Here is a 13714-nt window from a genome sequence, read left to right as displayed (position 1 = left end):
CCACTGTATTTTATTAAGTTTTTAATGAATAGGATCTGTAGGAGACGGGCTTGAAAAAAGGAACAGTTGGAGAATGATTGATCAGCTCCCTTTCTCCTTGGGTTATTTTGCAATATCGGATTCCCTCTTTCTCCCTCCAGTTTTTTCACCCAGGGGGAAAAGATATAGGTGCAAGCTAGCAAGAGAAATTTGAGTGGCTTGAGAATTTTCCACTGTTTTCTCAAACAAGTTTACATCATCTTATGTCCTTTTTCTTATTATAAGCAGCTGACTTGAATATTGCATATGCAACATTTATTCTGGCCCTGAGTTTGGTGACTGTATGATCTTTGGCCTCCAAAGCACTTCTACTTCATCTTTGTTCTATGTATTTGGTACTACCGTTTAATTAATCCAGATTAACTACTATTCTCTGCTTGTATCCTGATTATAATTAGTGCAGATCAGAATCTCTGTTTCATCTATAGGCATACTGAATACAAAATTAGTAGTACTTTGTAACTGCATGGACCATAAGAATATAAAGAGCCTGCTGAATCAAATGAAGGGTCCATCTAGTCCATCATTCTCTTCAAGCAGTGGCCAACTGGCTGGCCTTGGGAACCCATGATCAGGACGTAAGTGGAGGAGCACCTTCTTGCCTAAATTCCCCAATAACTGGTGTACACAGGCACACTGCATCTGATACCAGAGGTGATGTACAGGCTGACGACCATGTGCATTTCCTCCATGATCTTGTTCAATCACCTTTTAAAGCTGTCAAAACTGATAGCCATCATCCTATCTGGCTATTAGGATTCTATAATTTAATGATGCACTGTTTAAAGAAGTACTTCCTTTTATTTGCCTTCCCACCAATCAGCTTCATGGGATGACCCTGAATTCCAGTATAATGGAAGAGGAGCAGAATGTCTCCCTACATACCATGTGCATTTCTGTACAGTTCTTTCTTGTCTTCCCCTCCTCAACCATTTTCCCCCTAAACAATCTCAGTTGTCATAATTGTTCCAGTTAGAGGATTTGCTCCAAACCATTGATCATTTTAGCTGTCCTTTCCCCCAACTCTACAATATCCATTTTTAGGTGCAGTGACCAGAACTGTATCCAATATTCTAAATATGGTCACATAATATATTTGTAAAAGGGGAATATACTGGTATTTTTATTTCCAATTCCTTTCACAACACTGCCTAAGATGGAGCTTGCAGCTGGGTCAACATTTTCATTGTCCTGCCCACAATCCAAGATCAGCTTCAGCTTGAGTGTGGGCTTGCCCCACCCCCCCATGTGCACTACCTTACAGCTGCTTACACCATGAGTACAGTACGAAGTTTAAATAATATTAAGACTTAACAAACCCATGCTAAGCAATTCCTGTGTACGCAACTCCTAAACCAATGTGACTTCCCAAGTGTCTGGCTGGGGGTGCTGGGAAATGTAGTTCAACATACCAGGAAGGTACCAGACTGGAGAAGGTTGCCCTACACATTCACAACTCGCATCACCAGTTCTGTGTACTTTCCCCTGTACATTTACATACTCGAATCTTATTTTGAAGTCTTGCTCTTGCTTGCCTGCTATTAAAATCCCTGTCATGGTACTCACCACATGGGGCCCGGAGGACAACAGAGACATCAGTGATGTCATATTTTTAATTGAATCACCTAAGCAATTGGAGCTATAAAAGCAATTCCAAAGGAATTTAAAAGTTGTGAGGGAAACTAACAGGAGTGTGAGAACTTTTAGAACTCCTGCACTGTCTGGAAGCTCTGCATGTAGTAGGATAGCAGGACTACTTGCAAGGAACCAAAGATAATCACGAAAGTGTTATTCTAAGCTTAGGATCATGGGGTTAAAGCATTTTTGCCAAGGTTTTACTGAATGCTATTTTAACAATTGAAATGGCCGTACATAAATCCCATTTTCCAAATGCAGTAATATGAAAGCAAAACCTGTTGGCAAGTAAATCCAACTTGTATCTTCCTTTCCCTAGAGAGGAAGGAACTAGTTCTTTTTAAATGTGAGGCCTGTGAACAATAGCTTAACACCTGTCTTTTACAGAAAAAGATTATAAATGTACTACATTTTCTCTTTGTTCTTCTCCCTTAAGAGCTCTTAACTCTATGCCAGTATCTCAGTAATCTCATCTTGCTATTAAATATTTGCATACCCAACCTGAAAATGAGAGAGTTAATGGGTGCAAAGAAAAATTGGATATATTCTATCCATTTATAAAATTTTGTATCTGTCCTTGGAGATGTGGAATTCTAGATTAATCACCCTAGAATAGCCATGGGAGCAAAGAATATCATTAGTTTAAAAACTCAGTTAGCTACACTTATAGAGGATATTGCGTGATAAATTTTAAGCTAGTGCTTATACAGCAGCCTAGTGGGAATGGAAAATGTTATTTCCCCCTGAAGCTACCCTGCTGACTTCCATGTTCACAACTGAGAATAGCAGATGAAGAATTAAGAAAACTTTCTCTGGGGAAATTGCAATTGATTGCTTAGTACTTTAACCCACAAAGTCCAGTTGACCAAACTGCTGAGGGGCTGAAATGTTTTTTCTGCATAATTATACAATGGGCTGATAATTTGGGATATTTTTTTTCACTTTACCCTCCAATGTTGACTTTTTTGTTAACTTGTATTTCTTGTCTTCTTACATTCCCCTTGTCCTAGAACCACTGGTGTACCACATACTGCTTGCTCTTGGACTCTACTTACAGCCGGTGGCATACTGCAACTTGCAAAGAAAGTTGTCCTATGTGTTGAGGTTTAGGATATTGTAAATTCCGCCTTTGTCCATAGAGTCAGAGTAATAGATAATCTTTTCAGTGGTAAGATTATATAAATGAACCTTATATAGATGGGCTTAACCAATGCGGTTCTCTTGTTAGTTAAGATACATAAATTCATCCATGTTTTCACTTGCAGAGGCTTTAAAGCTCCCCACAATTTACTCTACTTTGTCTGTTATTATCTATAAAGAAGTTTGCTATTATAATCCTGGCTTCCACAAATCACTTCTCGGATTATCCAAATCTGGCTACCAAGCCTGAACATCTCTGAGATCTCAGTAAAAACACAATGCTCTGCTGGGAGTACAGAACTGCACTTTTTTCTCACATCTACACAAAATGATTTCCTCTGCTATGCCTACCACAAGCCTTTCCTCACTCCTGCCTACACACAACTGATTGTAGTTCTTTAGAGAGAACAAGGGGAGCACAACTCTTAAATGGACAGAGCATAGCTTTTGTGTTCTAATGAAAGAACTAGGCCAGAAATTCACTCTGATGTTCTGCTATAACTGTACTTATGACTGGCTTCAACCTTGACCACAGATATGAGGAAATGAATTCTCATGAATATGCTCAAGCATGATCAATTTGTTTTCCGACAGTAATGGCTCTGCAGGCTGAGGTGGCGCCCGGTGGATCTTCAGGCCCTGGTAAAGTGCAGGTTTTTCCATCTCTTCCCTGTGGATGATCATTCAAGCCACTGGTCTGGGATGGTGATAAGGATGCGGCACTCCTCTTTGTACGCTTGATGACTAGGGACTAGTTCAGTGAGCCAAGAAGAGAAAGGGCATAGGTTTCAAGGTTTATGTTCCTTAACATGAGAATGACAACAAATTTATTGGTGTATAATTGTCACAGTAGCAGTGCTTATTCACCCCGCTTCCCAGCTTTCCTGATTATTGTTTTATTTGCCCAAATGTTCTGAATGCTGGATCTGACTGCATGTGAAGTGAGGTTAACGATGCCTCCTGGCATGTGCTTAGCTCTGTGTGTGTCGCCACAATATTCTCAGGAGGAAGTACTGAACCTGAAACTTGGGACCCTATCATAAATATTTTCCAGGGGCACACCAGACTCTTAGGGAGGGATAGTCATGTGACTGGCAGTCTTGTGACAGGTATGAGGAAGTACTCCATGCCTGAACAGCTTGAAATTGGTCATTCCTGTCCTTGCATGATGTTTGTTGGGATACTGATATTAACTGTAAAGCAAAAGACATTAGTATATCTCACAGTCAACCACTTAATTTATTAAGCATTAGAAGTCTTAGCAAATAAATAAATTACTGCCAGACCAGTCTGACGATCTGGAATTTTATTCCATCCATATACATGCATAGTAACAACATTTGTTGAGAAATTATTTCTATCAGAAGTAGAACATTATCTCTGTGATCACCAGTTGCAGTATTGCTACTTTTATATTTAAATATATCTTATAAATGAATTAGATTCATACTTGCAGCATTGAGTTAAGGATTTCATTTTGACTGTGCCTTTCAAAAGATAAAACTGATAGATATGATCTCATTACTTACAATACTGCTTCCAGTAATTTTTGTTCATTCTTTATAAAGTATTGCATTTAACAGCAAAGGTTTAAAAATTGAGACAGAGATGCATTAGCGAAAGAAAATACAAGTACTATACAAGGAAAAAAATTGCCATCTTCTTTTTAACGGACGTTTCAGGTTAAGAAAGGAGACAGAAACTTACTGCTACATACAAATGCAAAGCCTAGTGCCTAAAGTACTGTATCTGCTAAAATATAAAGTGCAAACTGAGCCAAATTCTTCAAAAAAATTGAAATTTTAAGGCGAATTTTACAGCATAGTTGAAACTTTTTGCAAGTTATATTTTAGCATCTACACATATCTGCAATAGCATATAAGGAAAAAAAATAGGATACACAGGTGCTTTTGAAGCTATTTCTAAAATGCTTTTCCGTATAGTTGTGACTATTTTCTTTAAAATCTACTATACAGTGCAAACCATATGTGCTACACAATAACTATACAATAACATTACAAATGACTTTAATATAAAGTTTTTTTTTAAATAAAAATAACTACAGCTATGAATACTGCTGGTAAAATAAATTAATTGTTTTGAAAATGGCACCAAGAATACACTTTACTAATGGATTGTAATGGAAGTACACCTTTAAGTTTCCAACTCAGCAATAATGAATTAATGCCTGATTGTCCAGAAGTAATACAAACAGCTCTCTTTCAGACTTGTATGGAACAATATACGAAACACAGGTACCAAAGGTGGGCCAAGTACTTTCATTTGACATGTTCTGCTGCATGTGATGAGCAATAAAACTTCTTATGAGTTATAAAGTTTGATAGGTTGTTGAATTGGATGTCACACAGGCGGCAATACTTTCCACTTGTGGGAGCCTGCGTGGAACCATTCACACCCTTTGCTATACTAGATAACTGTTCTTCTGCTGTAGGAACTGTTGGAGATACGTTTTCATTGGCTGCTAAAGCGTTATCAGAGGCCCAAGATGGAGATTTGTGTCCATCTTCATGCTGCTGGGGATTCTGGGAAATGTTCTCTTGCTGTGGGTTTGCTGCAGGTCTTTCCTCCTGTTTTAGTCCACCATTAACTATAACCATGCCTCTGTTTTTTGGCAATAATGGCAGTGATTCTTTCTTCTGTACAGGGCACCCATTAGAGGGGGTCTGACCCTTCAGAGAATCACCTTCTGCATTTGTGCTTTGATCCACATCATTATTATGAACAGTGAGGGAACTAGAAATGTAATCACTTGGCTTTATTCCATAATATGGAGAAAGCTGATCTGCTCCTTTAGCTTTCTTTATTGCTCCTGGATAAAGGCATTGTGGAAGAAACAAGTGTTTGCTTTCTTCTTTTGTAGCAATGAGCTGGGCAGCTTCACTAAAGGCCTTAAGGCCTTGAAGAGTTGCTAAGTGCGTAGAAAACAAGTTTCCATTGGGAGAAGACTGTTTTGAGTTTCCATTTTTCTCACATTTGATTATGTTTCGCTCGTAACTGACCTCAGGGCTGTTTCGTTCACTTTCTGGGTTTTGAAATACTTTGCCGTCAAGTTGTCCCATTTCACTACGTTGATGGACAGTGACAGGGCAAAAATTCTGCTTATGAGCCAGGTAATTCTCTACCTTATTAAAACTGATCTTGCATACTGTGCATTCATGGTAGTCCAATAATCTTTTGGGGGATGTGGATGACCTGTCGGACTGGGACAAACATTTTTTACTGAGATCTATCGGGACATCCATCTCCAAGCAGGAAACGGTGGAATGCGGTGTGTCACACTTTGATGCTGGGACACATTTATTAATGGACAATGATGTTTCTAAGTGCTTTGAGACTATTCCTGGAAAGATATCACAGCGCGGGTGGTAGCATTCTCCAAGGCCATCTGTTGGTTCTTGAGAGGATGTACATGGGTTGGCCAGATTAGCCACTTCAAGAAAACGCTGTTGGACCAACTGTGGCCTTTGTTCTTGCTCTGGTAAACACATCTCATACATCTTTCTTCGCTTGCGTGTACGCATTGTCCTCTGCATAGCAGGCACTTTGTTGGAAGCAGACCGTTTAAGTGGCGGATCATGCCGTGTGGCACAGTAATACTGCTTGTGGACCATGTATGTTTCATGCCTACTGAAAGTAATATTGCAAGCTTCACATGTGGTTTTGTTGGGATCACTTTCTCCTTCTATTAAAGGAGCAGTAGCAGCATTCTTGCTATCAGATGGTTTCCCATTCATTTTCTCATCACTGTTGGCAGCATTTGACAGCTTCTTTACCTGTGCTGAAAAGTCCTTCTCGTGCCCCTTGCTGTTTTGCCCAATCATGTCTAATACGGTTGAGGAGTTGATGCAGGATGCTTGAAGAAGTTGATTCTCTGGGTCTGAAGTATGAGGTGTGGTACTCAAAATGTTGATAGAATTTTGACCATTGTTGGGGCTCACAGCCTCGGGCATTTTTTCTGAAACACTGCCAAAATCTGGCGACTTGGCCATTTGTTGCCATCGACTGCTGCAGTAATGCTTTTTGTGAACTAAGTAGTTGTCTAGGTTATTGAATGTTATGTTGCACTCAAAACAGGTAGCTCCTTTTGGCATGAGTGGACTGTAAATAACAGGAGGATAACTGTTACTTCCATGCCTCAACCTTCGATGGACCAACTCAGACATTTTAGCTAAGATCTCAGAAGCCTGAGGAACCACTGTGATGTCCTGGGGAAATGCAAACTGGGAAAGAAAAGGTCCCATGGGAAAAGAAGGACCAAGATTGGGTTGGACTGGGGAGGAGGCGAGTCTGGGGCTAGATGGTTCAGATTTTATTTTTGTGTAGGAAAAGCTTTGCTTATTTGTTGCTGGCTGTGTTTCTGGCCTCTGATTTGGAAGGAAAAGGGGAGTCTTTTTTTCACATTTATCAAGCTCAGTGTCAGAACTTGCATCCTTCGTCTGCATTGTCTTTTGGCTTGGGGGACCGTCATTTTTGCTCAGCAGGTCTGCAGCTGCCTGCAAAGTATCTTCATTACCACTTGGAGAGTGTTCAGTATCACTTTCTCGTTGCAGCTTGTTGCCAGAGACATGCAGATCCTGGTGCTGCAGCAGCTCCCTCTGAGTTTGGAAGCCAAAATGGCAGTGCGTGCATCTAAAGGCAGCTTGAGTGAGATGGGAGAACAGATGCTGATGGAAATTAATCACAGAGTCTGCAGTGTAGTTGCAAACTGTACATTTCAGGCTAGAACCAGAAGGAAGAAATTCTTCCATTTTTACTCCTGTGAAAAGGGGAAAAAAACATTTTTACAGCAAGCTAAACTCTTCCATTCCCCATTCAAAATTTCATGGAAAGCAATTATAAATCTTGTTTATTTGCTTCTGAACTGCATACCATGTCCTTCAATGGACAATAGGCATTCCCAGAGCAATTTACAAAAAAAGTAATAACAGCTACATATATTACAAAACACTTACAAGAACAAAACAATACAATGCAGTGTTATACTCCAATTAAGAAAAACTCAAGAGAGTCAAGAAAAATTCAAAACTTTAAACGTTAACAATGTAAAGATGTCTAAGAGAACAAAGAAGTCTAAGAGAATTGTGTAAACCATCCAGAGAGCCATGTGGGTATTGTGATGGACTGTGAAAATGTAAATAAAAATAAAATATGTTTTCGTATGCCAATAGCATAGCTAAATGGCTGCAAGGAAAGCCTCCTTAGCAAGGGCATTCTACAGACAAGGTGCCACCCTTGAGAAGGCTCTGTCTTCTTGCTTGCCATCTGCACTCCTTCATAATGGCAGAACAGCTGGAGGAAAGAACCCTGAAGGCATATATAGTGCAAATAGGTCTGGAAAGAATGAAGGAAAATGCTCCTTATTTTACGATAGCAATCATGATCCTAGTTCAGATTTTTTTTCCAAGTTGCTTTGCCCAACCATTTGCCAGAAAGTGATTTTTCTGCTGCTTTTGAAACACTGAAGCTATGAGTATGGCCCTTTGTGTTTGGCACAACACAAGCACTTGGGGCAAGTGCATCCTTCTAGTGAATGCAGATAACACATAGTTAACAGGGCAATTGAAAAAGGAGCTTGCCTTCCAGGACTTCTGATGGCCAAACTCAATGGAATGACAGAGGGCAGAAGTTTCTCTGCACTTATCTGCCTCACCAACCTATGAAAGCCGAGAAGCATCTTACCCTAACAGTACGAAGAATATATGAGATTGGGATGCTGAGCCCTCTGACTCCCTTAACGTTGTATTGCTCCAGCTGGAAACCCTGCCAGTTTCCAGATCACTTCCAGTGCTGGATCTGAAAAGGGGCCAAAGTGTTTCAAGCAACCAAATGTAGGGAGGTGAGATATGGGAAAGGGAGATTCCAAGGTTCCTTTCCTGTTACTCACTTAAAATTGATGTGAAAATATTTGTTCAGGTAAGGCCATCCCATGTTGTTTGCAGGTGAACAGAGTGAATGGTAACATTCCCATGTTTAATTTGGTGTAAGTGAGATAAAAGAAATGCAGTTGTCTAGGTAAGTTGGAAACCAGGTATGTCCCGGTTAGGTTCAGCAGAAAATGGTCAACATCCATACAAAATCTCTAATTCTGCCCAAGCTGGCCATAAACAGGAATTATTTTTCCACTCCTGGGCCCATTTTTCTTTCCTTCTTCAAAATTTAAGTTAGAAACTTAATGAGTATAAAGTTATACTCATTATGCCATGAGTATAAAGTTAGATATCCAGGTTTCCTAAATGATGGCTTAAAACTACAGACTGGTAGAAATGATCATCCAATAGCAACACTTAATGAAAACAATAGCAGGGATAACAGCAGCAATTACAACAATTAGAACCTATTTCCTGCTTTGTATCTTTGCCCTTTATTCCTATTCTGTGCCTTTGAAACTCCCCATGTCATTTAAAATTGCATCAGGATCAGAATGCAAACTATTTAGCTACTATTCTAAAATGGCTGTAGAAAAAAATGGTCTGTATATGATGTTCGAAGACTGTAAGATTAAGTATTAGGTGATTTCCTACAAAGAGCATTCCAGAAACAAGAAGATACATTAAACATGACTTTTCTTAGGTTGCCATCATCTGAATCATCTGTACAAGGAAGGCCCCTTGGAGAAGATGTGTGTTCAAAAGTGAGCTGGAAGCCAGTGAAAGCAGCTGTGCTCTGAATGAACTGGAGTTTCTGAGAACTCTTCAAAGGCAGCCCCATTTATACGTCAGTACAGTAATCTAATCTAGACATTACATGTGTAATAAGAAGAGCATGCGTAACTGTGGTCGGACCATTTCTTTCCATGAGGAGTTGCAGCTGGTCACCAAGCTTAAGTGGTGAAACCGCACATACCACACATGCCATTTAAGCCTTTAGACTGAAATCCTGATCCTTCGGGGAGATGCAAAGCCTGCCTAAAGTACCACCCCCATGCTCATATGAGCTGCGACCTTAATCTAGTCAATATGCAGCTTCTAGTGCATGAATGATCTCAGAATGATTCAATGCTACCCAGTAGCGTAGAGGCAAAATCAGAATGCAAATTTAGTTGCATCCCTATTATCTATAGCACCTCAATTGGTGGTTTCATCTACATGTTAAACGGCTGTAGGACAAAGCGGACTGTTGTCAGACCCACTGCATAAATGATATGGAGTCAACCAGCAGCGCTCCAGTACTACCTTCTCATATTGGATCTCCAGGGAGGAGGAGAACCACTACAACATGCTGCTTTCAACTCCAGACCTGGACAGCCTGTCTAGAAGGACTGTATGGTCAATAATATCAAAATACCCACTCACTCGGTATGCACAACATGGCAACCCACTCTAGTCTAAAAACTACAGTGGGTTGTCATATCATGTGAACCTAGATCCTTTTCTGCAGAGAAGTGTGTTTGTAGGTTTTGGGCTCAAATAAACCATGACTAGTTTTATGGGTTCTTTCACCCACAATAGATTAGCATGTCATCTGAATCTGGGTGACAGTCTCCGTCATGTTCCATCCCTCAAGGGATGTCCCATGTTCCCTTAGTGGGTGAAGAGAAGAGTTGTGCCCCTTGGCAAGAGTGGCACAACTTGCTTTCCACTTTTCCCAAGCTCACCTGGGTCACCACCAGTGGCCAAATAGCATTTTGGGATCTGACTCTGACTAGGTGTCTCCTGCTGCACTGTTTCTTTTACTCACTATAGCTCTCCACCCACAACCTGCTTTCCCCCCACAGAGATCAGCATTACTGGGTTGACTGCTGTGCTCTAGATCTTCAATTTGACAGCCAGTGACAACCCAACATGCCCAGAGGCTTGTCAGTAATTGAAGCTTTTTGGGGGGCAAATAATGTATTTTTGTATTATTGCACTCTTTTATTATAATGTTCTTAGCCAAGCTTGGGTACCTATGCAAAGCCCTGGAAGTGGGGAGCTTCAGCTGGGTAATATCTTGAAACTATAGTTTGCATGAAAGGGCACTTGGGAGTGATTGCGTTAGCCACCTGAATTATCTCTTCATGCTACAAATTGCAACCTGATAGTAACATGGGATAGGCCAACCTGAAAGGTGAAAAAAGGAGAATCCAAGTGGGTCCAAGGCTCCATCCAAAGCTAGAATTGTTGTGAAACTTAAGGAGAATCCTATACGAGTTCAGACAGACAAATGACCTACAATTCCAGCATGTACCATGTTGGGAGTTGTAGCCATTTTTATGTTTAAATTTGCATATATATTATGTGTTTGGATACCTTAAATAGAATAAAGTATAGATAAGTAAATCGAAGGAGCAGAATGGTAAAACTCTGAACTCAGTGCTTGGTTTTACCTTGCCACTCTTCATGGCAACTTTTTTTTAAAGTTTGAAATGTCTAAAGAAAAGCTGACTCCAGTGAAGCAAATATTTTACTTTCACTTACCACTGTGAGAATTTAGATGAATTTCCAGGGCTCTTGCATTAGAAAAGCTTTTGGTGCACTGTGGAAAGGGGCAGATGCTAGATATCTGCTGAATACTTTCATCAGTCTCCTCGGCTAGCTGAGCTCCTTCTCTTTGCCTCCCGCTGCAGTAGTACATGAGGTGAGCCTGCAGATTTCGCTCACTCCGATACCAAATGCCACAAGATTTGCAGGGGAATATATCCTCTATCAGAAAAAAATACCAGGTGCAAGTAAGCCATAGTTTATTCCTGCCGACAAGTCTTAGTGCAACAGGTTTAAGCTGCTTGATCTTCTTATTTTAAAAATACCAATTTAACAGCAGGGCAACAGCATAGCACATGATTAATAAATAACACATACAAGCCAGAAAGAAAACAGGTGTGGTGAGTAATTTTTCACTGGTTTGGTTTAAATTCTGGGTCTGAACATACATGTCTGAATGTGCAATATGCTTACCTAGAAATATATGCCCTCTACAAAACAACAGGCGGGGGGCAGCAAACTGTTTGTTTTGTATTTATATATTATAATTTCCCTGAAAGTCAGATTAGGAACTTGGAGTGCACTCACGCATCATGCTGATCTGGAGTCCAAGAGAGAACAAAGGGGAGCTGGAGGAGGGAGCTTGGGAATGGGGGAGCTTGAGGCTTTGAGATGAGAGAAGCACTGCTTGTATCTCTCCAAGTGCTCAGACAGGCTTTGGAAATAGCCAAGATGCCCAGGTGCCATGGGAGAGGAGCTCTCAGAGTGAGATGAATCTGGTACAGCTCTTGACACCATGACACAGTGTTGCAAGAGGAGGGAATGTCAGTCAGAGGAGGGGTGTATAGAAGGAGGAGGGCTCACTTCCAGATGGGTCCTTGGGCCCAGGCACCCTCAAAAGGAGCGTTTCTGAAACTAAACTGAAGTGAGGTTTTCCTCACTTTGTGCATTCAAGGCAACTGTTTCTTTACAAAAGGTCTTTATTCACTAACAGATACCCAGCAAACGCAACTCTCACAGAATGTATCTCTGTGCATGCATACAGCAGTTTGCTGATTGGCACTTCTATCATCTCAAAGGTTTGAGCCCCACATTCCCAAGCTCCCAACAGAACTGCTCAGAGGAATCCCAATCAGAAAGCGTAGTACAGAATTGTCCCTAGGAAACTGACTGTGGAAACTGTTCGATTCAATAGCAGTGTCTTTGAAGAGTGTTTTCTGACACTCACTCCATGAGTATAGTCCTACACAAGAACAAGGTATTCTCGGAGTTTGCAAAAGTTGTTTCAAAAACAGACATTTAATCAAAGGGATGCTGAGGACCACAAGCAGCACTGGCCCTGGTCTCACTCAGTGCATCCTTTAAGCAGCAGGATAACATCATTTTTATCTGTGTAGGATGGTGGTTACTGGTGCTTTTGGTTTAACCTCATTTATGTCATTTTTCCTAGTAGGTGGATTTGCTTTATCCTTCTACACTGAATTGGTACTTTCCTGTTTTAGTTTATTGCTGTCATTGGCACTTCTATTTTCATTCTCTGTGTTATTTTAATAAAGTTTGTTTTAACCTTTGTTTTAATGATGTTAACTGCCTTGAGTACGTTTGCTTTGAGGATGATGTGGAAAGAAATGCACAGGTTGGAAATCGCCAAGGACCACCATGGGTGAGGGCTTTTGGGGGCATTTGGGGGATTGGGAAGGAAGGAGACGCTACCATAATATGAGGTATCCTGGTGGCCCCTTGGCCTCCTTTCCTTGTGCTCTGAGGCATGAAACTTGGAGGATCAAACTGGCCCTTTCAGTGTTTTGCAAGGTGGGAGAAGAGCAGAACAAACCTTCACATCCATACTACTCCCATTCTGCATGGAATATCTTCCATTCTCTGAATTCAGGGGACTGTGGGCATCCAAACTGGATTGTGCCCTAAATGGCTGTTTTAATTTTGGTTTTACTTGGTGCTTACAGAATGCATTGTATGCGTTATTATTACGTTATAATGTACATTATTATACATTACTGTATAATGAGTAATAATAATATAAGCCTACCCAGATCATAACATCTTCATTGGAGTCCTGCTTTGGCATCCACCTTTAAAGGATGCTGGGAAAATGTTTACAGACTATGGGACTTTTCAGTCATGGCACCCCATCTGTGTAATTGTGTGCCAAGCACCTTTGTACACATTCTGGCAACAGGGAAAGTTTGGAATATTTTAACTGTTGATAATCTTAATTCTAACTTTAATTCTAAGTTTAGGTTGGTATTTTAATTGATAAATTTGAACAGTTTAATTGTTATTTATATGCTGTCCAATCTGGTTATTATATGAAGTCAACCCGGCTAGTGCTTCTGTTGATGGAATGGATGTTTTTATTGGAATGGATGCTTTAATTATTGAATTTGTTAATCTTGTTGGATTTTTAAGTTTTGTTTGTTGGTTTTTAATTGTTGTAAACTGTTCAGAGAGTCATGTGGCTA

The 13714-nt window shown here is 40.4% G+C and overlaps 1 protein-coding gene across 6 annotated transcripts in view; it reads right to left on the bottom strand.

The window, feature by feature from the left end:
• Positions 1-4105: 4105 nt before the first annotated feature.
• Positions 4106-13714, bottom strand: part of ZFPM2 (zinc finger protein, FOG family member 2) — a 357598-nt gene continuing 347989 nt past the window's right edge. For all 6 annotated transcript variants that reach the window (XM_044421773.1, XM_044421774.1, XM_044421775.1 and 3 more), the window contains 2 exons: positions 11232-11456; positions 4106-7591 (listed from right to left, as the gene is read on the bottom strand). In XM_044421773.1, the coding sequence (XP_044277708.1) occupies positions 5094-7591; positions 11232-11456 (2723 nt within the window). In that variant the 3' untranslated portion in view covers positions 4106-5093. The remainder of the gene's footprint in view (positions 7592-11231; positions 11457-13714) is intronic.

The sequence above is a fragment of the Varanus komodoensis genome, unplaced genomic scaffold (genome assembly GCF_004798865.1).
Source record: "Varanus komodoensis strain SLA01 unplaced genomic scaffold, ASM479886v1 scaffold12, whole genome shotgun sequence".
Lineage (NCBI taxonomy): Eukaryota > Metazoa > Chordata > Lepidosauria > Squamata > Varanidae > Varanus > Varanus komodoensis.
The sequence above is the reverse complement of the archived record's forward strand: the minus strand, read 5'-3'. Positions and strand labels throughout refer to the sequence as shown.